A 27,696-nucleotide genomic window follows, 5' to 3' on the forward strand; every position below is an offset into this window, starting at 1 on the left:
CTTTGACGCAAAGCCCTCTCACTTACTGCAGAGCTGCCGCCACTTTGAAACAATCAGGATGATGCTTACGTTAAACATTTTCGCTGCAAGAATTTTTTAAATAAGTACCTTAAATTTATAGAGTATCCAACAATTTAGGAAACCGCACTATTTTTTCATTTCCGACACTGTAGCTGCTGATTTACATACATTCAACTACGTATACTTCATATTCCCATTAACGGCTTTCTCTGATGTTGGATCCGGACAGAAAAAATGGCCCACAGGACCTAAGTAAGGAAGGAGTTTGTTGGGGTCCTCTATCTTTGCTCATGGTCTCTCTTGGTGCCTCTGTCTTCCGTATAAACCATTCAGTAGCTTTTCAAAGTGATTCCTTTATTCTTCATTTCCAATCTGGTTACGAGCTTTAAATTTAAGATACATTTCTTAAACCTTTAATGTGTTCATTAAAAAATTGTCTGTAGGTCCATTTCTCAATGGGCTGCAATTCTCTTTCCGAGCAAGAATCCTAAATACATATCATTTAAATAGCCCACATGTTCCCAAGATTGTTTAGGGTACGCTGCAGAAGTTTCGCTGGGAAGCCCTTACACGTACTGCATACTGTCCCGATCTCTTCCCACGCGATTTCCATATTTTTGGAGCCCTGAAGAAGGACCTATGCGGCCTGAGATTTGTTTCGAAAGAAGAGGTGCACCCCTGGGATTGTCATGGTTACGTAGGGAATCGCAAGCTTTTTTCCATGAAGGCACTGACCGTCTTGTCTCACTGTGGGATAAGCGTATTAAAAGATAAGGCGATTAATTTTGCAATAATAAACAGTTTACTACTTCTTTTCTCTATGTCTCGTTTTCATTTGAACGCCTCTTATGCAAATATACAACACACTGTTGTGTATATGCATACTTGAATCGCCTGCAGACGTACTGAAAATGTGGAACTCCAAATGACAGTTCGCCAAATTCAACAGTCTATGGACATAGCCCATTAATGTCTTGGAAGTACCGACTCTGTTGGGAGAGAGCGAAGAAATATACACTCCATGGCACATCTCTGCCTCACTTACAAGGATCAATGCCTTCCCCAAAAATTGCAAAACTGAACATTTTTTTTATACACAAGCGTTCATATGATGATTTACTACTGGCGAACACTTGCACGAACTTTGCACTGATTTTTCCAGCGGTGTTATCCTTCAAATGCGGGAAGCAAATTATCGCGTGATAGTACACTTTGTATCTGGGTTGCGCCATTTTTTGTGGTGCTGGGATTTCACATAGAGTTACTAATAATGACCATACCGTTCTGTGACATTAGTGTAGCGTTTCCATAGTGACGATGCATTTTGCAGGGCAAAACATCTGATAAAACGTTGAATACACTTGACTTAACAGTTACAAATAACGTTCATAAGAGCTCTGTATGCCTGTTAGAAAGAAGTCTGAAAATGAAATGGCTAATTCAAGTTATACTGGAGATCGGCTGTTGAAGTCCAAGTTAGTTAAAAATACAGCAATACTGAGAAAAGGATGGTAGATAAAATTGTGCTTCACAAAATTAAATTACAGACTTAGTGAATTATAGAATAATCTCACCATCTGTTGCTCTGTAGTTTTAGTCAACTGTCCTGAATCGATAACTTGCCACATTTTCGTTCCTACTTGTAAGAAACGAACCTTACGAGTGGGTGCCTAGAACTTCCCGTCCTTTGATGTAGACCTGTTATACCCACTGGTTATAATTAAAGTGCAGCTACATAGAGAGGTTCAGTGCGGGCTATAATTATCGTATGGCAGTGAAAATTGGGAGATATTCTAGTGCGTTAATGCGGAACCGATTTCCACTGGAAGAACATTTGTTTCAATTTTGGTCAACAAGTGCACATCTGGGGCTGTGAGTGCTGTAGGGCTATAGAAACATTTCCATTTGTAATGGTTTAGGAACAGGACTTGGGCAGAAAAGGTCAAATAAGCGAGAAAGGCATAATGTTGAATTTATTATTAACCTTTCTGGCATGTCAAATGAGGGCGTGGATGTCGTGCCGCCACACAAACAGTGTACAGCGGCAGATTTGCTCCTGGTGGCCAAAACTGGAACTTTTTTTTCAGCGTAAACATGTTCTATATTAACTACGAAGTTTTATTGCCATCCGATAAATACAACCCACACCGGACTTCCGTGAGTAGCTGCTCCTTAATTACAACGATCCAACAGAAAATTAGGAAACTATCAGATCCGTCTAGCACAGACTTGAATACTCATTGTCAGTAGAAGTCACGAAGTAACATTCATTTTATTCTTCAGTTTCTTTTCGTTGTCTCTCAAACCATGGCTGGGTGTTGTGTGCTGTCCTTAGGTTAGTTAGGTTTAAGTAGTTCTAAGTTCTAGGGGACTTATGACCACAGCAGTTGAGTCCCATAGTGCTCAGAGCCATTTGAACCATTTATTTCTCTCAAACCCTTCAAATCACTAGGCCAGTATTGATATTCGCCCCTGTAAACGGCGGCATCAATTCGGAAACACTTGCCTCACTTGTCCATTACGACGTGATAAGGGCTTGGGAATTCAGTGTATGCCAAGACTGCAGACATGTTGCTCCTGACGTAACTTTATTTTTTTTGTAGGGGATAATTAAAGCTTTATGACTACTATCCTCTGTACTAGACTTGGCCACTGTTTCTATGTTTCGATACAGTGTATCGATACGTGGAACTGTTTCAGTGTTTCGGAACGGCTGTGGTTCACTGTTTCGAAACAGTGGTGTTTCATTCCGCTCCTGTCTCGGATAACCGCACCAGATTCGATCTCGAGCCAGACACAGAAACTGTATCGTTGTTTCAAAATAAGGCTGTTTCAGTCCACCTGCGCTTGGAACGGACTAATTGTATCGAAACAGTGATGTTTCATTCCGCTCTGTGTCGTACGAGATTCGGGCTCATCACAGGTACTGAAACACAACATAACACTTCATGAAACACTTTCAAAAGTGTCGAAATCTTTTTGACAAGCAATAGCATGAAGCTTAAGATATCCGAAAATAAAGCTTCGTTTCTAGCTGACTGTCCTATTACGAAATGGCGTAACATCTGCTTTATAAACACTAACCGAACAATAAAACAACGTATACTATTCAGATTCAAAATAATAAATATGTGAAAATCATTCGATTACATTACACTTCTCTTTTCGTGTACAGTAATCGTATTAAGAAACGCAAGTAAGCCTACAACATTTTGAATAAAAAAAGGTGTAGAGTGACAGTTATTAGACATATACATAAATTTGATCTAGGTATAATTGCAAGCAATCTGTTTGACATATCACTGATATTGTAATTGTGAACTGGAAGGGCTGGGAAGCATGGTGACTTTATAGTAACGGTTCGAAACACCCTGAAAGACAAAATTTTTTCTGTTATATTTTGTTATTTATTCGAATTATTTGGCGTTTTTTGTGAGTCTATACTCACTGTGCCTATTATCCTCAATGATTCCCTTTGTGTACATGGAAATTAGCAGGATGGGTATATTACCCATACTAACGGAATGTGGGAATCCCAGTAGCATATCCGTTGTTTCTGCAGTTTGCTCCAACTCCCGTTCGTGGTGGTTCTTCTGTCTTCAGCTACGGCTGTCCTCAGCCAATTGAAAAGTATGAAAGTCACACGACACGAAAGCAGCGCATTTGCTGCAGGAAATACGAAGTTGCCGAGACGCCCAAGTGATAGTTTCATACTTTCTGCGAAATGATTAGCGCCCTCACACCTCATTTGTGTTTATATGGACATACTTATACAGTAGACATTCAAGATGATAAAATGTGTAGGTTTATCAGATTACAAAACACAAACTGTTTCACTGTTGCGAAACGGCGTGTCGAAACATTACATTGTACTGTTTCATTTGTTTCGAATCAGTTAAGTGTTTCAGTTTGCCCATCTCTACTCTGTACATAACGCTGTGCGTGGCCGCACGCTATACCAGTTGGTGTGACGCGGTGTGTTCCAGAGCCGGCCGGAGTGGCCGAGCGGTTCTAGGCGCTACAGTCTGGAACCGCGCGACCGCTACGGTCGCAGGTTCGAATCCTGCGTCGGGCATGGATGTGTGTGATGTCCTTGGGTTAGTTAGGTTTAAGCAGTTCTAAGTTCCAGGGGACTGATGACCTCAGAGCTTAAGTCCCATAGTGCTCAGAGCCATTTGAACCATTTTTCTGTGTTCCAGATGGGGGACGACCTGCTGGTGGACACGACGAGCGGGCCCTCGCAGTGCGGCACCGTGCCGCGCGCCTCCGTGCCGGAGAACCGCGTGGAGACGGTGCAGATGCCGTCGGGCCTGGCGTACGTGCGCAAGACCAAGTTCTACTACGACTCCTCGCCCTCCACCTGCGAGTTCTGGGACAGCTGAGCACCGGCGCATCTCGCAGGGTCTCCTCACTGTTTCTGTACATCCGAGAAAACTAAACCAGTCATCACTGGCGTATCTCCGCTACGGACACTGCATTTGTAAAATCTTCAGAGGCAGCTGAAATGTTTATCACAGCCGTACATTAACACTGCAGCCATACTTTAAAGGGTATCATCGGACTTTCCTTTTTGTACCTTTCAGACAGGTAAATTTCTGTATGATAAATATCGTTGTACTGAAAATAACGTTTGTTAATTAAATATAAAATACCCGTAATAATCGTTTAAATTTATCACTTTCTCCAGTACTGTCTGATCACTTCTTTGTTAATTTTTGCACGAACTGCTGAGCACTTGCCTCACATTTGACGGGATTCTTGTTAGTTTTTTTCCTAAAGTTAAGCACGTCATATGCGCCTAGCAGAAATGACGGTGATTGTAGGCAAACACACACAACGATGATGCTATTGACCGTTCCCTGCAATGCCCATGTAACAGATCTACCGTGACACGCTCAGCCACGTGTTCCTGTTCCAGCAGGCGTTCCTGTAATTACTTAGCGTCTGCAATGCCGGGGTGTGAACACATTTTGCAAATCACTCACTCAAAACTAGCAAAATTGTTTAACTATTGAGAAAAGGAAGAAGCGTACTAAAATGTGGGTTGCACTGTTCACAATACGAGTCGTCTGTTAGTTAACAACCAGTCATTGCTGTTTTCTGCCGGTGGTTGATATCCTCTATTATTTCTGATAGATACGAGGGTCACTCCAAAAGAAATGCACACTATTTTTTTTAAATCCATCTTTTAGTCTACATGTTTGAAAGTTTTACAGTATGTAGATACATCCTTTAGGAACAATATTTTCATTTCTCCACATAATTTCCAACCCCCTCAACCGCCTTACGCCATCTTGGAAACAGCGCCTGTATACCCTCACGGTAAAATTCTGGACCAACCTGTTGGAGCCACTGTTTGGCAGAGTGCACAAGGGAGTCATCATCTTCAAACCTTGTTCCACGAAGAGAGTCTTTCAGTTTCCCATTGAGATGGTAGTCACATGGAACCAGGTCAGGACTGTAAGGCGGGTGTTTCACTGTTGTCTATCCGAGTTTTGTGATCGCTTCCATGGTTTTTTGACTGACATGCAGCCGTGCATTGTCGTGCAACAGCAAAACATCCTGCTTTTGCCGATGTGGTCGAACACGACTCAGTCGAGCTTTAAGTTTCTTCAGTGTCGTCACATATGCATCAGAATTTATGGTGGTTCCACTTGGCATAATGTCGACAACCAAGACTCCTTCGGAATCGAAAAAGACCGTAGCCATAACTTTTCCAGCAGAAGGTGCGCTTTTGAATTTTTTTTCTTGGCTGAATTTGCATGATGCCACTCCATTGATTGCCTCTTCGTCTCTGGTGAAAAATGATGGAGCCATGTTTCATCATATGTCACAATTCTTCCAAGAAATTCATCTCCACCATTCTCGTACTGCTCCAAAAGTTCGCGGCATACCGTTTTTCTTGTTTCTTTGTCAGCCACTGTCAACATCCTGAGAACCCACCTGGCACAAACCTTTTTAACGCCAACACTTCCAGTATTTTGCAAACACTTCCTTCCCCTATCCCAACGTAGCATGACAATTCGTTCACAGTGATGCGTCTATCAGCAGTCACCAATTCGTTAACTCTCTGCACATTGTCTGGAGTGTGTGCAGTACGAGGCCTGCCGCTTCGAGGACAATCCTCAATATTGCCATGCCCGCTTTCACCACGTAACATGCTTGCCCACCGATTAACCGTACTGCAATCGACAGCAGCATCTCCATACACCACTTTCAACCTCTTGTGGATGTTTCCCACTCTCTCGTTTTCACAGCACAGGAATTCTATGACAGCACGTTGCTTCTGACGAACGTCAAGTGTAGCAACCATCTTGAAGACATTTGTGACGGCGCCACTCACGGGAACAGGTTGAACTAAGTTTGAAAACAAGCGGGAAGGTTGTATCTACACACTGTAAAACTTTCACTCATGCATAATGAAAACTGTATTTTTACAAAAATAGTGTGCATTCCTTTTGGAGTGACCCTCGTAACAAATAGTACGCCCAGAAAATACTTCCAGCACCCTAAAATAGACGTTCCGCGCTACATCATCCGCACCCAAGGAACGTGATGCAAGTTCGGTAGCCCATCCTAGACTGCATGAAATACGTGGGTGTTCAATAAGTAACGCATTTTTTCTGAAAGCAGGTTGGTTTCATTCAGGATTCAATACACCATATAATTATCCACTCTTTTCGCTACAAAATCCTATTTTTCACCATGATCTTCATTCAGTGCGACGGCGTCATGTTACTGGCAGGGTCTGTATGTCCGCACTGTACCACTCTACCAGTCAATGTCGCAGCCAACATCTAACTGCATCAGTAACCGCCCCATGTACTGCTTCCCGCGAAGGGCATTCAGCCAAACAGATGGAACCCGAAAGGTGTGAGATCCGGGCCGTAAGGTGGATGAGCAAGAATAGTCAGTGAAGTTTTGCGAGATTCTCTCGGGTGCGCTGACTAGTGTGAGACCTCGCGTTTTCATGGAGAAGCAGAAGTTCGTTTGAATTTTTGTGGCGACGAATACGCTCAAGTCCAACATTGCAGGAGTCGCAGTTATGTGCGGACGGCCAGCACGCGGAAGATCGGACAGGTTTGCGCGACCTCGTTGCGATGACGATAGGCGCCTCGCCCAACGACTCACCGTGCTTTTGTTCGTTTCCAGTTCTCCATAGACATTCGCCAAGCACCTACGAACATCTGCGATGCTCTGGTTTTCCGCCAATAGAAACTCAATGGCAGTTCTGTGCTTGGAACGCCCCTCCGTTACGGACGCAATTTTAAAGGCTATATGTAGCGCCGCCACCTATAGAGGCTGAAGCGTGAATATTCGGCGATCCCCCACAGCAAATCCCGCATTTTCTCAACTGAAATTGGGCGATAAAGAATGTGTTGCATTACTTATTGAATGCCCCTCGTATTTTTCTGACCAGCTTCATTGTCCTCACCCTATGTGTGTGTTCAATATATGTAACTAATTTTCATTACGATGTCACAATACACCACATTTGCCTGATGCTTCGTTCTTCTTCACGACGGCGTGTATAACCATCACAAAGCAAATGATTGTAGTCTCCATGACACCACAACAACATCAATGTACAGCCTTTCATGAAATATTGTCATATAATGTATACTTTCTATTGTACTAATCTTTATCGCTAAAGCATCAAGTAAGCGCACTGCTCCAGAATATCATTCCATAGGGATGATTATTCATCTCTTCTGCACAACACACATACTCGGAAGTCAGTAATATTTTTATACACTGCCTGACAAAAAAAAAAAAAGTGGAGCACCGAGAAGGGTAGGAAATGAAACCTCACGATTTGAGACGGTATTTGATGTTATTTCAGTGGTTACAAAATCGAATCAAATATACAAAGATCTTGGCAGTATGAGCACACTTATCAGTATGGCGTTTCACGCCCTCTGGCCTAGATGCACACACTTATTTTGTTGGTAAGTGTATCACAAGGCCTGAGACAAGGTGACCAACAACTGCTGTAGCTCATCCTTGATATCCTGGATGCTGACACTTGTTTCAGTCAGTACCAAAACATTGGGGTGGAGCTGACTTCCGAGCTGGTCACCCACGTGTTCTGTTGGGATAGATCTGAGGATCTGCTGGCGACGAGAGCACCTCAGTATCAACTAAACAATTCATAGAGACACGTCCCATCTGTGACTATTGTGTCCTGTTGAAAAATGGCACCGTAGTACTGTCTCGTTCGAGGTTATACATCAAGACCCGTAAAGATCGTAACGAACTGTCCCGTAGTCAGAGATGCCTCATTCACTACCAGCTGTGACCTGAAATCATACTCGATTGCCCCCACACCATGACATCACAAGTAAGAGGCTCTGCAACGAACCTGTGACGTCACGCCAGTCGGCATGTCCGCCACGCTTTGCGAACGTTCGGCACCTTGCAGGTATGTAATTGTAAAGGTATCCACTAAAGGTCTTAAATTTGTCGTGTGTTGTCGAGAGCACATGCATTTAAACGCACAATCAAGAATTACTAAACTCGTCTTAAATAGTTACTCTCTCCCCGCCAGAGAAAGCTGCTGGCACTCACAAGACCTGCAGTGTACTTGTTATGACGTACGCACCACGGCTTGTGTTTCTCCTTGGCTTTGTAACACCGTTGAACCTCTCCAAAACATTAAAAGAATGGGACCACTTGGCAAGTCGCCGCCTGTCTGTCTTTCCCTACAGTCCCTTCTAGTTGATACGGATCCTTTATGTGCCTTGCAAGCTATTCTCTGATCTTTTAAACGTGTCCTACAATCTTGTCTGTTCTTTATGTTTGTTTTCTATGTATTCCTCCATACGGGAATATGATGAGAAATTGTTAAAGTCAGTAATACAGTGCCAATGTTCTACCGTCTCCACAAACTGTGTTCAGTTCCATAAAAAAACAAAAGATCGAATAGTTATGTACCGTAAAATGGGGTGACTTTGTGACAAGTTTTGCATGTTTTCACTCCTACACTGATCAATTTTTAACATAAACTGAAACGGATGGCATCATAAGATAGCTACAACCTTCCTTTACAAGATTATGTCTTCAAAAAATTTGTATCTTTTTTATGAACGACTATATACAGGGAAAATTCTGTCACAAAGTCACCCCACCCTGTGGGGTGACTTTGTGACAACATTGTTTTTGGGTTACAAAGTATGGGAAAAAAATAATGTCACAATTTTGACCAATCAAAAAGTATATTTAATCAATGTACATGTGTTTGATGCTTTGGTAGAGCTACATCATTTTTACAAGTGATGAAAAAGGAGCTCCCTAATCTAGATTTTTCACCTCAAAGAACCCTCGCTTTCCTACCGGTCTTGGGGGGTCGATAGTGTACAAAACTTCTTCTTTGGAGTACAGAATAGCATCTTCTTTAGTAGGCCACTTCCAGAACATCTTGGTCCTCTCCATAACGCTGACAATGTAGCCCTCTTGTTTTTCTTCAGTCACCCTTCCTGGAAAAAGTTTCCCTTCAAAGTTCACCACTACAAAATCATCCACTTTGAAAACGTTTTTTTCAGGAGCCATGCTGTCGATTCCCAAGACGTCTTTATCATTTGGAATCACTTTTGTGGGAGACATTTCAGGTTCTGAATCCTCCAAACAGCTGAAAGATTCATCCAGCACGTCGGGGTCACTGGGATCTTCATCCATCCAGTTCCTCTCTCTGCTGTTGTCTTCATCTGAAGAGCTTTCTTCAGACATCTCACCTGCCAGTACAGCCTTTTCCTTGGATCCGCTGGGTCTGGAGGAAGTGCTGGCTTTTGTGTTCTTCCCTTTCGGCTGTTCCGCCCTACTGGCTTCGATTTCGGCACTGGAGATACTTCTGCCTGCTGGAACAGTGAGCCTCCTTCTCTTGGGGACCCGGCATCCTGTAACCTCTTCTCTCTTCTTCTGCAGTTCTTCTATGAAGATCTCACCAATCACTCCTGATAAAGACTGTAGGCTCTCTTCCAAGACGGCCTTCGGGAGTCTGGAGTCTTTGGAGGACTTCCATTTTGTTAAGCGGAAAAATCCCAGTCTTCTTAAGTCCTGACTGGAGATTTTTTATGATGTTCTTCTGCAGCTTGTCCATCATTTTCTTTAACAGACCAGGCAGTTCATCTATTGGAACTGATGTGCACCGGCTACCAGATGTCGATTGCTTCCAATCTGACAAAATTTCACGCCAAATCAGTTTTAGAACTCTGAATATGGCAACATCTAGCGGTTGCAGTAGATGTGTCGCATTTGGTGGGAGTGCGATAAATTTTATCCCATACTTTTCGCAGAGTCGAATAACCTCTAGGTTAATATGCGAACTCAAATTATCGCCAATAAGAACTTTTTGGCCATCTTGTTGTTTCAGTATGGGGAGCATAAGATTGATGAACCAGTCCTCAAACACTTGGTAATCAAACCATCCAGATTTAGTACGATTGTAGCGGGCTCCTTCAGGTCCATTTTCGGTCCAGGTCGACCACATGTTCTCGGCCTTGTAATTTACGTATAGTGGAGCCAACTGTCCTGCGGCGTTCCCACAGACCAACATCGAAGTACACGCTTTGGAACAATTTTGTATCCGCTCTGGATATTTTGCTCCTCTTCTGACCAACACTTTTTTGCTTCCCGGATCGTCCTGGACGTTCGTTTCGTCGTAATTCCAAATTTTTTCTGGCGGAATACCCTCTAACTCCTTCTCTAAATACTCAAAATATGAGTCAATCACTTCAGTATCAGTCGCAGCTCTTGCATATGTGATATTTTTGGTGACACGTTCGGAGAGAACATACTTATGCCGCTTCATAAATGACATGGCCCACTCTCTCCCAGGAAAGTTTCCATTTCCAAACACGGGAACTTTTCTTCCGGTTCGATCTAGATATGATTTGACGACACAGCGCAAATCAAGTGATGTCATCGGGAAACCATAAGATGCCATTGCAATGGAATGCGCAACGAATGTATCCTCTTCTTCTTTTGTAAAAATAGGTTGACCCCCATGCTGTCTTTTAGGTTTGACTGTCTCTGAGTTTGAGGTGGTCGAACGTTTTATCTCTTTGATTTTGTTCCACAATGTGTTTCGATGAATATTGAACCTAAAAGCATAGAAAAAGAACGTATAAAACATATATACCAGTATGGTATAATTCAGAAAAAAATACCATACCTTTTAAAAGATGTTTAATAGAAAAAATGCCAAAAATATCAGAATTTTACGAAGGTAGGTTTAAAATTTGCATAAATGCTTCCTTTACAAATGCCAGAAGTTGCAAATTGGTGTAAAAACCCGTTTTATGACAGTAACGTTTGTAACAAAATAAAGGAATGTAGGTAACTTCCTGGTGTACATAGCTGTAATTTGCTCCCTATTCAAGCAGAAGAATTTGCTTGAAAACGCCAAACAGATGGTCATCTAAACGTCTATTTTAGCCTTACAGCATCCAATAAAACGTTTACTTCCTGTGTGACAGTGTATGAAAAATTAAAGAACTGCCACTAACCTTTCAGATGCTGCTCGCAGGGTCATTTTCTTTGTTAAAACCAATTTAACGGCTTTATCTAACGTCTCTGGAGAGTAATTTCTATAGGCTCTTGCACCCAACTTCCTTTTATAAGACCTCATCTTCTTTTCAGTGCTTGAAAGACAAAAAAACGTGATAAAATATAACCTAAAACCATGGTGGGGTGACTTTGTGACAAGTTGGGGTGTCACAAAGTCGCCACACAAAGTGCGTGCATTTCAGTTTTTGTCTCATATGTTCAACAAACATGGCTTGATTTAATCGATATTCTACAATAATTTGCCCAACATATTAACAAACAAATGTACATACCTGTTTTAGTTGCGTCCTTAACATAAACGTTTTCACAATATAAAGTTTCCCTCGTTTTACGAAAACGTAAATAACAGCGTTTCTAAGCAACGGCGTCGGAAGGAACTTTCCTGAGACGAGCGGTCGCGGCGCGAGATTTAAAATACGAAAACTCGATCCCTTGTCACAAAGTCACCCCACCAGTCACAAAGTCGCCCCATTTTACGGCAGGTCTCGAGTTCTTCTGTAAGTACATGATCTTTGCCACTACCTCTAAGTACAGGAGTAGCGCCGAATTGTGACACTTGTTCTTCGTTCTTATAATCATCTTCAGAGTTTTAATTCTTCTATAGATTACCCTGTTTCCACACATTTATATCTGAACTCTGTCGTGGATATCAAAATATTCCTACATGGCTTTTCATTCCCAAGTAGACCAATGTGATGTCTCATCTTATAATGTGTTACTTTTTTATGCGACTAAGCATCACATTTCCTTAGCTCTACTGTGTATAGAAGAAGATAACTCATTCATAATTCATTCACGTCTTGTCTCAATCTCTTCACCAACGCTAACAAAACGAACACCAATAAAATCATATCGTTGCAAGCTTAGTTGATTAAGTTCCATTGTAAATTTTCTGGTACTTTGTGGAAAATGACTATCTTAGTCATTTCTCCCAATAGCCTAGCCAATGTCTTGAGGATTGCGGTTATATTTTTCCTCTGAGTTGCTTAATTCAAAGATTCATTGAATGTTTTAGTATTTTTATAATGATATTTTCTTTATAAAAAGTACTATCCCATGGCATAATAAAGGTTAGTCTTTCCACTACGTCACAATATTTCATAATATTCAAGTCTCTTAGATGTATGACACTTCCTTGCACATTATAACTGTGGGCCAGAACTTTGCCTCTTGTGGGAAACACTTCTATAATTTTCTAATATGTCATTTTGGTATGAACGATTCACACAATTCTGCTTCAATCTTTTTTGTTTCTGTACATTACACAGATTTTACTAAGAAAGGCATGGAAGGTAACTGAATGTCCACGAAACTAAAGAAGTGAGTAGAATAAAACTTGCCTTACACAAAAACATTCACACATATCTGCAATAAATGTAGTGTATACGTCTTTGACACAAGTTTATTAAAAGCGACTTTATTATCGCATTTTGATCAAAAAGTGAGATAAATTGGATACTTTTAATTGCAAAGGCTGGAGTCGGATGCTGAATTTGTATACAATCAGTGTTTTGTTATTTGCACTATAAAAGTAATTGCACTGGTACCAAAATATTATCGTAATTTTTTGATAATATTATGCATTCACATAGGCATGCATTGTCCAGGAAAGAGAAATCTAGATGATCTAGTGTTCTGATCAAGAACTTCATTTAAATCACTGCTCAACAGCTCTGCAAGGTTGCTCTTTCTCGTGTGGTTTATTTCTAATAAAACTGACTCATTCAAAAAGAACAGCAGCATTCAATCAGTGATGTGTGACTATACAACACATTCCATGTTGAATAGATGTCCTGTAGAAATGAAAATAACATCGATAAATAACAAATTTTAAATATAGGACTATTTATCTTTTCAATCAGTAACAACCATCAGCCGGAAGGCCTCTAAGTGGACTGCACGTTTTTATTCTGTACAGTAGTTCCTCGCAAAACCATGTTTGAGACTTTCATTTCGTATAAGTACATATTGTCACAAATTTCAGTGGTTTTTAAGTCAATATCTTGCAAACTACGTATATACGACCGAGGAACTTTGTAGATCACATGAGACCCGAGATAATACACACATGAAAATCACTTACCACAGAATGGTAATTATCTTCATTAGAAAACCGTTTTGGCCACTAGGCGATTCAAATTGTTGCTGGTAACATCACACACAGCATTCATATTTTTGCACTGCTGCAAATTTTTCAGTTTCATACAAATGTCAGAAAACTGCCGCTGAGAATGTCTCTTCTTTTTCTACTGAGGTAACGATGTATAAGAAGTTGATCAAATTTGCTATTGATGTCCTGCAGTATATGTGAATGACATAAGCTCAATCACTTGAAAATGGCATAAAAGGCCGAAACATGGGTCGTAATTAAATAAACATCAGTACAGTCAAATGGCGGTGTGTTCATTTCAAAATTATTATACAACTGTAAATAAGTTATATGAAACTGCAACCAGTCACTTTTTTTAATAATTATGTTTTATTCCATGAACCAGTTTTCGAAACTTCTCATTTTCATCTTCAGATGGTTTCTGGAAATTACATCATTATTTCTAGCATAATACTGGGTGCGGGCTCTATGACAAAACGATGCCACATGCTTTAATCTATCGCCATGAGTATTGCTTATCTGTAGATATAGATGTAAATTTAGTTATTTACTTACTGCGACAGTATGGACGTCTTTTTTCTGTTAATGTCCATCTGTCTGCTCAAATGGCTCTGAGCACTATGGGACTTAACATCCATCCGTCTGCCTCCATTCTGGTGTCCAGTTGTTATATCGCTACACTCACTTTCACACAAACTATATTAATTCACACTCTGACAGCGAGACTTTGCCAGCATCCAGCATGCAATTTACAACTGTTGCTTGTAACAACGATCTTGGCAAAAGGATATGGCACAGAGATGTAATTTGTACTTTTCTACATGTATTAAAGTCGATTAACTGCAAATATTTTCTCAGTCTGATGAAAATGATGATGATGAGGTCCCATACTCCGAGGAGTGTAGGGGACAATGCGGGAGATCCGCACCGACTAGGCAAGTATATGCCCTTATATCGACTTTAATACATGTAGAAAAGAACAAATTACATCTCTGTGCAAAGTCGGCCTATCCATATCTTTTTGTCAAGATCTCTGTTACAAGCAACAGTTGTAAAGGACATGCTGGATGCTGGCAAAGCCTCGCTGTCAGAGTGTAATTTAATACAGTTTGGTGAAAGTGCGTGTAGTGATATAACAACTGGACATCGAAATGAAGGCAGAAAGATGGACACTAACCGAAAAAAGCCGCCCATACTGTCGAAGTAAGTAAAAAACTAGATTTACATCCATATCGACAGGCAAGCAATAGTCATGGCGATAGATTAAAGAATGTTCCACATTTTTGTCATAGAGCCAGCACCCAGCATTATGCTAGAAATAATTATGTAACTTCCAGAAACCATCAGAAGATGAACCTGAAAAGGTTCGAAAACAGGTTCATGGAATAAAACATAATTATTTAAAACAGTGACAGGTTGCAGTTTCACATAACTTATTTACATTCAATTTACAGTCATGGTTCTAAAATATCAGCAATGGATAAGCATAATATTATACAACTATTTCTCAGCAGCATCAAAAACTGTTTAGTCTTTTCCCTTAGGTCTTCACTTCTAGTACCTTAACTGAACTACGTAGCCACATCAGTTTGCAATGCATGAACTTCCTCAGATTTCATTTTTAACTTATCTCGGAGCAGCAGTCAGAAGTTCTGCGTGTTCATGAAAACTTTTGATTTCATCGTGAACCTTATTACTTAATATTTTATATTCTAGAGATTTACTGATATCTGTGGTTATTTTAATTGAACTGTTTCAATGAAATGATTACACAATTTTGTTTTTAGAATAATCAAAGCTCAGGCCACAAAGACTCTTACAATCAGTGTAGCCGGTAAAGTTTGACTGAATATTATTCATCTCTGGGCACATCAGTTGGGTTGCTTGTGAATTCCCCTATAAAGCCGTAGCACTGATAACGTTGTTCACACACTAATCTGTTTCGGATTCCTTTTGCTGATATTCTGCTGTTTATTTTGATCTGAATTAAGGGATTAACAATTTCTTCGGAGTTTTTCGAAGTGCTATAGGTCCTGAATCGAGATATAACGGTAGAATTAAGTATGTGCTTTCTTTATTGCACCCACCGTGTAGACCTTTCTTTAAATTTTGATTTAGAGGATAGCTGTATAGTCCACGTAAAGTACTGTAACAATCTGAACCACCTTTTTGTACTTCTGCTCTTCAAGTTAAAACAGACTGCAATTGATTTTTCACGCTGGCAGCTGCAATTACAGCAAGGTGGGCGGAATCGAATAATTGTTCCTTACAGAAACGATCAGAATAATTCGGCACATCCAAATCCTCAGGTATTTAAATCCATCTCTAACGTGTTGACTTTCGATCGAGACTTTCATAACTTCATTTTTGGCTTTCCGGTAATGCTTCGCAGAAATTTTTTTATTTTCATTTTTCTTCATCCTTTCATTATCTTTATCATTATTATCACTATAATTTTTATTATTATTATTGTAGCATATCTGCCTTCACGACAAATAATTAAAGCTAATATGAGTTTAATACACCGTCGAAAACGAAATCGCGATTTTGAATCTCGCTACTTTGCAACACGAGTTCAGTGTTGCCACCCATCGCATCGTCTTCTTACCAGTTAAAATTGCCTTACACAGCCTTATCCATCGTCATGGGAACAAACGTTCCCCAGTATCCATTATTGTGATCCTTGAAATGAAATGTTAATCCTGCAGATTATTCTGTGGACGTAATTAGATATGACTCTCACTCGTCCACATTAATTTCTGGGAGTATACTGCATTAAACGTGTCGTTAATTACTTAGTTTAATGGCATGCAATATACTGAGAACAATGCAGACCATCACTGTGTGTCCTATGTTCATACACAAATCGTGGAAAGGTGAACCATTACGGACAATCTGAGACTGTGTCACTCAAGTAGCAGCTGCTCAGAGTCGTCTATCCGGACGCAACAAACATCGTCTGCAGGGAATTCCCGCCCATCAAGGAGAAGTGGGATTCCTCGATGGCTTGACAAATACTCAGTTAGAAGTACATTTGGTTCACAAATGTGTTCGTCATCTGAATAAAAGCGCCTACTATTTTCCTGCCCTCGCTCATATCCAAATGCATTCATAAGCTATTCTGACAAATTCTGTCTATTTCAGATGTTAATGTTTCAAAATACTAGGCATTACCTTACTGTTTACATGTTGTTACTAGTGTGTAATAAGTTGTCAAAACTTTTTGTCTTGTTGTATTGAAACGCCAGTTTATATCTCTTGACTCTCAAAGATATCCACTAAAACAGCATTGCAAAGAATTATGTTGTGTTATATGGGTACTAACTTGAGGACACATTAGTATGTTCGTGGTCCCTTTGTCTTCATCGATTGCTCCACGAAAACTCACGATGTTATTTGCAAATCTGTCAAATAAATTAAATTAATTATTAAATAATTATTTAGTATAAAACATTCAGTTGATGATTTGAAACGTGAATTAGGAAAATGGTTACCATGTTCTGTCTGTAGATTCGCAGTGTTTAGATTTTAAGAGCTTCATACAACGATGTCTCTCTCTTCAACACCACTGATTCAGTTGCCACAAATTTATAACATACGTGTGTTTTAGTTTTTTAAAGGGCCTCGTTTCTCATAGGGACTAAAATGCCCCTTACAGAGACGTTCAACACAAACAAAATTTAGAATTCCGTTATATTGATCAGCATGCTATCGTGATAGTTACAGAAGGTGCCATAAGCAGTAATGTTGAAAGCTCAGAGCACGTCCTTTATATTACTGTGCAATAATAATTATTTAAATTTCCTAACTTGCTATGAATAATCTGTAACTTTCATACGTCAATTTCTTTCTTTCTCAGTATTATGAATAGCGCTATGCTATCTTGAGACATATATAACTCATTTTTTTTCTTCTCAAAATTGTTGTGTTCCTGAAGAAAGATGGAAACATCTTCTGAAACAATGAGAACATTTGCAGCTACTTCAGTGGTTTTTATGTTTTGATAACAGTAACTGTTACTGTTCCTTTTCAAATGAATTTTCTTTTTGTTTTCAGTCAAACATATTTCTCCTAGTTTTTAGCATCTTCAGTGGTAGACAAAGAATATCAACGACATAATTGTTCACTTTTTTTCTTTGAGATTCTTCATGTTTCATAGCAGCACTTTTAGAATAGCGTAATTTTCACATTACTTATAAGTAAATGATGTAGAGTGTGCACTCGTCTTTTGCCTCCTATGTTTGATGTACGTCGACTGCCTTTTCTCTAAGCACTTCTCATCTCAAGCTTCTCATATCCAAGTTCTCACTTAATTTAATGTCACAAACCTATCGTTCACTGCGCTTGTCATTCTTGCTTGGGTTACTGACAGATCGTGGAAAGTGTAATGGATGACAGTGGAGTGGTACGTTGAAATGGGTAAGTACTCTTAGTAGTGTAGCAGTGGAGCGCACATGTATGTGTGCGTCTCAGTATATTGTTATAGTATTGGCAGACATTACATTTCCCAGACTGAGAGTTTTATATCTCTGTAATTCTCATAAGAATTTCGGCCGAGACTTTTAAGAAAATTAAAAGAACATTCAGATGCCTCTTTCTCTCTTTGAATTCTTCAAAAAACCACAGCTTGGTTCATAATATCCAGAAATTTGTGTTTTACTTCTGCTGCAGCACATTATTTCAGCAGACTGCTGTGTGGATTAATCTTGCTCATAGGTTTTATTTTGGTTTTTAGTTCTTTTGTAGTGATTATTTAACACCAGCAAACATCAGCAACAGATAATCAAATGTTGTAGAGCCTACCTGTTATTCATCTGCAAGCGTCTTTGTTACACCAACAGTCCCAGTTATTTCCCAACTGAAACTTCATTCAGAGCACAACCGATAGGTCGAAGTTCTGGAATCATATAGAATCATGATTCAATATGTAAGCCAAGAAGGATGACAATTTATTTATAACAGCACTTGATCTATTTGATGAATATAGTACAATGGCCTGCAATTTACTACAGTTGCTCAGAACTGGAGTGTTTAATTACTGCATCACGGGATGTACGTTGTTTTTGCCTGTCACATAGTTTAGCTTTAGTTTGGTACAATGTTGTTCCGCATTCTTCAGTTCCTTATTACACATTATGTCGCAGTTGTCTGACAGGCTGTTAGTAACCAGACTTTCATCCGCCAGCAGCACACACACACACACACACACACACACACACACACACAATCCAGCGAGAGGACCTGCTAATGGCCTGAGTGTATCCATCTAAAATGCGAAGGGCATCTGGAGCAATGCTGCCTGCAGGACTGAACCGCAACTGTTGCAGTTTATGTGGCGAAGGAGCCTCAGAGAGAACGCAGATATCGAGCCAGTCCTATAAATATTCAGTTGCATTCAAATTTTGGGCAATTTGGCAACAGGGAAATAATCTGAAAAAATAACCACATTCACCTATCTTACAGCTAGATGTCAACAGCATTCTCCTGTTGAAAAATCCCATCTTTCACATACATTATAATTTCAGTGAGTGAATATACTCTCTGATCATCTGATTTTCACCCAAACCTGTCTAGATCTTTTACGCAGAATAACACTAATAAATAACAGCAGACCATAACACTGAGCCCATAGCTTTGTGTCCATTTACTAATGGTTGCAAGGTATTCACCACTGGAAGTGCCAGTCGATTCATCACGGTATGCTCAACTACTGTAGTAGACAAGACTGCCACCCTTTTATTTAGTTTGTGACAGAGATTTTTGTCTTATTTAATTTCTATGAAGTGCTTTATGTTAGTTTGACAGCATTCTCTGTTTTGTTAGTTGTTTTTGATTACAATGTAATGTTATTGCAGTTTTAGTTTCCGATTATTATTAACACAATTATAAAATGTAAATGAATACATCTGAATGTACGAAACTTTATTTGTAAATGTATTCCTTTTATTCTACTTATGAATAATGTTAATCAACTGAAAGTATACAACGTAAATTTTATGATATGTAACCAAATACTATGCCCGTTAGGTAAAAATTAATATCTGTGTTTTGTAATCGAGCGAGGAAGAGGTAAACAGTTAACAATTATCAAGTTCGTTGAATTGTCGCCCTGAAGATACTCGAACTGTAGTAGACTTTTAGTTTATGTTGGGCACTGGAAAACCATGAAGTCAAGATCGCAAATGAAATCTTTTGTTTACTAGTTTCAGCTAACAGTCCAACAATCTACAGATCATAAAACATTATTGATTAGTGTTGGTGCTATTATGGCTTCACACATCGGTAAAAGTGTTCTTAAAATGACAACATCCATACATAACACAAATAAAACCAGCGTTTCATCATTTGGCTCATATATCAGATGACTTTTAGATTCTGACATGTGCTAAAGCGCAATTCTCTTCATTTTATAATGGCCACACGGCGAAATTGCTATGGCTGAGTGTACAAATAAATAATTTTACAGTTAAAAGACGATCATAATGTCAGTTACGAAAACAGGATGACATACTATACTGCAAAATAAGGGGCTTATCTAATGTCTAGTAAACTCGGTCTATTTTAATTTATATTGATTAATATTTATGCATATTCAGTCACAAGCATATTCACTCACCTCCAATCACCCTTCTATACAGCCACTTTCAAGCAAAATAAACTTACATAACCACAAAATTCTTCACTAAATCAATTGAACAAGAAACTAAGAACAAAGGAAGGCACACATTTCATGACTGAGGTCAAAATTTTTTGTTAATGACACCTGTAAAGAAAACTTACTATATGACAATTTTTTGTTTTCTTTACCTTTTCTCCTGAACTGGGCAACTTTTTGGCTGCACTCATCCATTATTAGATAATGAAACGAGACATATGTACAACTTTCATTACTAGCACATTTCTTACCTTTTATTTATTTGTCATGTGCACTTGTGTTTTGCTTCTGATGCTGAAGTGAAAATATTGTCAACAATACTACTACTAACAACTGTTGCATCAAAAGTTGATATAAAACAAGTGCTATCTGTCTTAGAATAAGCTGTGCCAACAGAGTTTACAAAATCTGATTGTCAAAAGTGATCCTTGCACATGCAGTAATAAGTATAGTTAATGTCTTCAGCTATACTGCAAATTAATTTCCCCTTTCTTAATGTATCACCCATTAATGTTGCGGTGAATTTCCAGAAACGTTTATTCTGCTGTTTTCGTTGTGAGCTAAGGTTTAAAAAATAACTAATGTATCTGGTTTATGTCACACTGGTATTCTAATCTCAGGCTCGAATCTTTCCTTCCCGCGTGGTCCTTCTTCGCTTCTTTAAAATGCAATTCAGAGTAAAATCCTGAACGAAAAAAAGTCAGATTCATCTCATGTGGATGATAAATTAATATTACATTGAGTTTTCTTTATTAAACTTCTACAATTACATTTAATTTTTGTTTAAGTTCTGAGGTTCTTCTGTATTGTTTCTGTTGTGTTGGCGTGAGGAGGGCAGAACTATACTGTCGTGAGGTCTGGAACATGACAAGGAATTAGAATTCAGAAAACGGACGTAATTAGTTTGATACTTAACTTTAATCCATTAATGATGAATGTCGCTCTTGACGGTACATGATTCACAATATTATCTGTTCAGATGACATAGTAACTGAATATGGCGCCTTGCTAGGTCGTAGCAAATGACGTAGCTGAAGGCTATGCTAAACTGTCGTCTCTGTAAATGAGAGCGTATGTAGACAGTGAACCATCGCTAGCAACGTCGGCTGTCCAACTGAGGCGAGTGATAGGGAGTCTCTCTAGACTAGACCTGCCGTGTTGCGGCGCTCGGTCTGCAATCACTGATAGTGGCGACACGCGGGTCAGACGTATACTAACGGACTGCGGCCGACTTAAAGGCTACCACCTGGCAAGTGTGGTGTCTGGCAGTGACACCACAGTTTCCTATTATGAAAGTCAACAATCCATTTAGATACAATAATAATTACAAAAACCTAACTAACCTCTGTTCCTATTCTACAAAAAGATATATTTTTTTCGTACATACAGAAAAAATATGTCAGTGTATTTTAGGTCTCATGTGCAATGGAGGAAGCGGACTGTTGGAGAGTTACATATTTTTTAATTGTACTACATATCTGTGCATTACGATACTCACTATAGTGTGACCATAGTTCCATTGCATTTATTGTTACTGTAATTTATTCCAGAAAATATCTGTAATGTAACTTCACTGAATAGGTCTACTGATACAGTGAGGTCTGTAACACTACTAAATGTATCTCGATTTCTTAAGGGTATTTTTGTTCTGTAGTTGAACCTCCAAAAATCTGGATATAGCTTCAGCTTCAGCAAATACCTCTACATATCATAATAAAGACCACATCCAACTAAATATTAAGACAAATAATAAAACCAAGTGCTATACACATAATTAAGACAGTCTACTACAATATGACACGCATTATAGTAGCTGTAAATTTATACTGCACTGAATATTGCCACAAGAATGTGTGTGAATGACATTCTGTATGGAGACATGTTGTGTGATTATGGAATAGAGGATATGGTGTCCTGACTAATTACATGACAATATAAGCATTATGAACACGCCAGTAACAAACACCTTTTAACTAGGATAACAACCATGTCCAGTGGAGACTATAGAAAATGAAAAAGGGACAGAAATCAATACATCTAATAAAAGAAAGTAAGTGTACAGACCACTTGGTGAGTGGGGCATCAACAGCCACAGAAATCCATTTGAAAAAATAAATAAACACAACAGCTGCTGTAAGAAGATTTATTGTTCTCCTATTAGTTCACTACTAGTTTTTTGTATCCTACATAGCATAAACTATGTGATAAAATTTTTAATTTCACTATAAATAACAAAAGGAAGACCACAGACCTTTTCAGACATGGAATAAAACATAGATGTTCCCAATTCCCATCATGATCATAGTATAAAAACGTACTGTCAAAAATCTTTACAGTGGGCATTATGCGAGATGTAAGCTAGAAAATACAGGGATACTAAGAGCCAAATCAAATTACAAAAGAATCCTAGTGATAATTAACGATACCCAAGGGAAACTGAAAACCTATGCTAAGAACACTAGATATTATATAGTACCTAGACAAGCAGTGGTAAGAAAATGTGTGCAGAATGGTCCCACACACAGCATAGCACATACTGACAACTAGGGAGTAGTAGATGTAAATACCTCCCTGACACACATACATGGAAAGTTAAGGCCTTATTAGTTATAAGTGGCAGTACAGTGCTAATTCAATCTAAATTAAAACTAAAATACCTTCCAGCAAGAAATGTAGGGGGATATCTGTATAATTAAACGTTGATACAGAAAACATTAACAAAAATGAAGTACATTCCCCTAACAGTAATGGTATACTGCACACACTTCCTAATATTTACAATGACACACCTCTTGGTGGAAAGATAATTAGCAGGATAAAATATACATCACTAATGAAGGCATATTGCTGGAACGTGTTGTCTCCTGACAAAATGAACCCAAGTGTCCATAAAAGATAAAAATCCAGTCGAGTTAATCATCGAGTATTATAATAAAATATATGGGAATCACTTTATACTTTTGCAAGTAGAACTGTAACATACAGAAGACCAGTGCAAATAAAAAATACGAAAGGTACAAAAATTACAAAAATTCCTTATTAATAACAGGTAGGCAAATACAAAAGCAGTCAAAATTGTGACTCATTGGAACGAGAGTACATTATGCATCCAAAAAATGCGAAGTACTTGCATCTCTGAATACTACTACATGAAATTCGTGGACCAACATGTTTCACAGATTGAAAAAAATGTCAATGGATATCTATGAGTAATGTACAGAGAAGAATGTCAGCAGTTAGGATTGCTTGCAAATGGGAATTACTGGGCGTTGGTAATTCAATAAGCTTTAATAACACCAACCACAGACCAAGTGGAAAATCTATTTGTAGTAATATTGATAACGTGTTATCCACTATATCCAATTGGATTACAGGAAAAATTCAAAGAATGTGTGAGTGAAGATGTATTACAGCTATCCTCAAAGTGGAGGCAAGGGTGACAAGCCGCCCACCCTAGCGTGTGCAGAGAGTAATAGAGGGGACGCTGGCTTTCAATGAAATATTAATATTTAATATTATACAAGAAAAAGACTTCTGGTGAACAAATCTTGCTAGCATTACATTCTCATTTCCATGAACAAAGTTAGGCAGATGGCTCATTGTTAATTTGCTGTCTTATGTCACAAGAACTGGCATAGGATTAGACTGTTATTCATAGCCATTGTGGGTGTCCAACTGATTCGAGCCAGGCTTCTGGAGTCAGCTCAAAGGTAGGGAGATAACTAGAAGTTGAATTCCAGTGTATGTTAAGTGGAAATAGTTAACTGGATTTAAAATAAAGTGATACAAGTCCGCCCTTCCCATGGATAAGTGGCTGATTTACAGTGGTAACAAGAGATCTGATGGAGGTAATTCACTGAGTGTGTTCTTTGAAATTGTATAGCTCTTGTAACTAAAAAGATTCGAATTTATTTGTTCATCATAATCTTTGAAATATTAAAACATCCTGAATAAATCAAAAGTGGATGGAAACAGTTAAAATTTTAACTAATTAACGAAATTGTGAATCACTCTTTAAAAAAATATGTAGTGAAGTACACATATCTGCCCAGTTCCAATAACTATACTCACAACCATTGTCACTTATAACCTAGTTCTATTTGTCATCTTGTACCTCCTTTGAATAATACAAATATGTGTTAATTTTTTAAAAAGTTCACCTCTGATGTATTTGAATGTCATTCTCTAATTATTTTTATCAGTTTCGTTTTGTAACTGATAACTGAAATAATTAAACAGAAGTAAATATATACCATGGGCAGTTTTTGCGCCAAATATGAGAGGTGCTGAGGAAGGAAAGCAAAATAGGACTGGGGCTTTAAAATACTTTATTTTTCAGAAGGGGAGCATGATGGAAAAAGTTTGAGAACTCCTGAGGTACAGCAGCAGGTTCAACAAATTAATCCAGAATTAAATATCAAGTTCACTGAAGTGATATTTAGTGAAACAGTTACTCGTTTGGAAGGCAAATATTTAGCAATAAACAATCAAATTTTACAAGCTGAACTATTTATGCAAGTACCACAAAGGGATAAAATCGATACATTGAATTATGAAATACTGAAAGAAAATAAATTTAAGGGAAATACTGAAAGAAAAATTATCGCAATACATCACTCAAAACAGACCATTGTTAATTGAAAGTCAAAAGCAAGCCTATGATCATGTGGAACATGCAGACAAACGTGTTGGTGGCATAATCTGTGTTTTTGATAAATTTAATATTGATTGAAATACTCACTATAAAAGAAAAAACACTTAAATTGGCAGCATCTGGAATCTGACAACAGTAATGCTAGGAGGACAAATTGCTTTGAAACTGCCATTAATCTTGCACAGCAAAAATTACCAGTTTGCGATGTATTAAAAGCCTCAGGGCGAGGTCCACTCTTAAAGCAGTGTAAAGTAATCACTTGGAGTGAATATACAATGTCGCATATAAAAATCATTTGAAGGATTAGATAGAACACTACAAGATCATCAATTATAATCTCTGGTGATTTTCAGCAAACACTTCCAGTTATTCCAAAATCAATTCCAGCAGATGAAATCAATGCATGTTTGAAGAAATCATTTCTCTGGTCTCAAGTGAAGTTGCTAATGATGAAAAAGCGAAAAATTTTACCAAAAATCTCTTAAAAACTGAAAAGGCACTCATTTAATTGAATGTATAATTGGACGAAATGGACCTACAAATGGTTTATGTAATATCGTAAACAGTTCATATGAATCTTATCCAAAAACTTTTCGCAATTACAAAAATTGAAGTTTGTTATACAACAGAGCCATTTTAGTAGTAAGAAAGGTAGCAGCTGACGGTATTAATTTAAAAAGTGGCTCTGAGCACTATGGTACTTAACGTCTGAGGTCATCAGTTCCCTAGGACTTAGAACTACTTAAACCTAACTAACCTAAGGACATCACACACATCCATGCCCTAGGTAGGATTCGAACCTGCGACCATAGCGGTCACGCGGTTGCAGACTGTAGTACCTAGAACCGCTCAGCCACTCTGGCCGGCTATTAATTTAAAAATTCTAAATAAGATCCCTGGAGAGAACGAACGATATATATCAATAGATGCAATAGCAGCTGCAAATGAAAGCGTTAATTTTCCCATCGAATTTGTGAATCCAGTGCAAGTGCCAGGAATGCCTTTACTGCTTCAGATAAAAATATGATCACCAATTATTTTGTTAAGAAATTTGGCCAATCTAGGTTATGTTAAGGAACGAGAATGACCATAAAACAGTTATTAAATAATATCATTGAAGCAAAAATAATGGCAAGGAAAGAAAAAGGATGAACAGTATTCATTTATCATGTTTTGTCTAAAGTAGGAAACCCAGAGAATTTAGTTATCTGCTCTCCAAATAATATGATGAAAAATGTAGTTTATAAGCAAGTGTTGCAATAAAATAAATTAAGTATGAAATAAAGTAAAAATAAAAAATAAAAAGCAGAATTTTCGTTTACTAAATTAATTATATCTGTATTAAGAATACTATGATTTAATTTACCTCTACAATTTCTGCATTTAATGATTAATTTTTTTCAGTCATATTCTATAGGATCTGGCTGACTTTGTTCGAGTGAAGTGAGGATGATTTTCCGTGTAAATAAAAAAAGAGAAACAGAACAGAAGCAATACTCAACACTATTATTACAGATCAACTCTGGGGCTATATGTAACAATATTCAGTTGAGTGCAGCTCAGTTCACACTTTAAACTAGAGTGGAACATCAAATATGAACAAAGAAGAGAGCATTAATCCTTACAAATGCTATAAAAACCAACAACAGTTACTCAAATATGTTCACCTGTTATTAGGATGCACTAAAAACAATACAAATTAGCAGAAGTCAATACACTACAATTATGCTCTCACTGCAATTAAAACTCTGAATGAATAACACACTTAAAATATAATTTCTCATCGCCACTAACATGATTTAAACATTGAATGAACTGGTGAATTGTGCATAGATACAGTAGCATTCAGTATGGTGGAAATATACTCACACTATATTTTATGTTTAAAGTGGGGAACTGGTCTACTCTCAGACCCCCCCCCCCCCCCCGCCCATCCCCTGGTGAAATCTTCGTAGTGAGGACAGACTAACCTGTAGTATACTCTGAGATCTAGGTTGAGCTGAACTGAGGTAATCCAGTTGGGAGTTGATGAAGCCAATGAATGTAAATGGCAAATAAAGGTTTTTTTAACAGACTGCGATGTAGTGTAGCCTTATTTTCGATCACCCCATATTTAAATGCACTTTGCCAGATGTAACATACTGTTTGTCATTAAAACTTAAACTGCATGATAAATTCAGAAAACGTTTATTAGATAACAGACAAGTCTCCAACTAGTATTCTGATACACATTAGATAAATATATCATGCATTAACTATGTAACTTTTATCAGTTAGACAATACCATGTACAAATCTGCATTTTGAAGCAGAATATTTTTTTCTGTGAAACGGTACCTGACACAACAAGTGCCTCTTCTGTTACTAAGATTACAAAGCACACATAGCACCAAGAAGGAATACCATTCAAAGAGTAATTGAATAATTTTGAGGTGAAAAAGTGTAATAGAGTTAATTAGCAATTCTGTAAAAAAAACTACTAACATGAAGGTCTCCATTAAATGTGAGAAATCAAGAAAAATAAATATGAAGAAAAACTGAGCAGTAGACATACAACACAGTTAAATTGTGCAATTCACACACGGATCTGTAAGGAGGAATAAAAACATGAATCCCCAGCATACCATGTGATGATGAAACTGGCTTCTGATTCGTACAAATCAAAAGCAAAGACAGAAATCATTTACACATT

General features: G+C 38.3%; 1 protein-coding gene and 1 long non-coding RNA gene across 3 annotated transcripts in view; one reads left to right on the forward strand and one right to left on the reverse strand.

Moving 5' to 3' along the window:
* Positions 1-4,683, forward strand: part of LOC126484196 (peroxiredoxin-6-like) — a 145,568-nt gene extending 140,885 nt beyond the window's left edge. Inside the window, exon 5 of the mRNA XM_050107610.1 lies at positions 4,221-4,683. Coding sequence (XP_049963567.1) covers positions 4,221-4,403 — 183 coding nt within the window. The 3' untranslated portion in view covers positions 4,404-4,683. The remainder of the gene's footprint in view (positions 1-4,220) is intronic.
* Positions 1-27,696, reverse strand: part of LOC126484197 (uncharacterized) — a 641,002-nt gene that overhangs the window by 256,173 nt on the left and 357,133 nt on the right. The window lies entirely within an intron of this gene.

The sequence above is a fragment of the Schistocerca serialis genome, chromosome 6, assembly GCF_023864345.2.
Source record: "Schistocerca serialis cubense isolate TAMUIC-IGC-003099 chromosome 6, iqSchSeri2.2, whole genome shotgun sequence".
NCBI lineage: Eukaryota > Metazoa > Arthropoda > Insecta > Orthoptera > Acrididae > Schistocerca > Schistocerca serialis.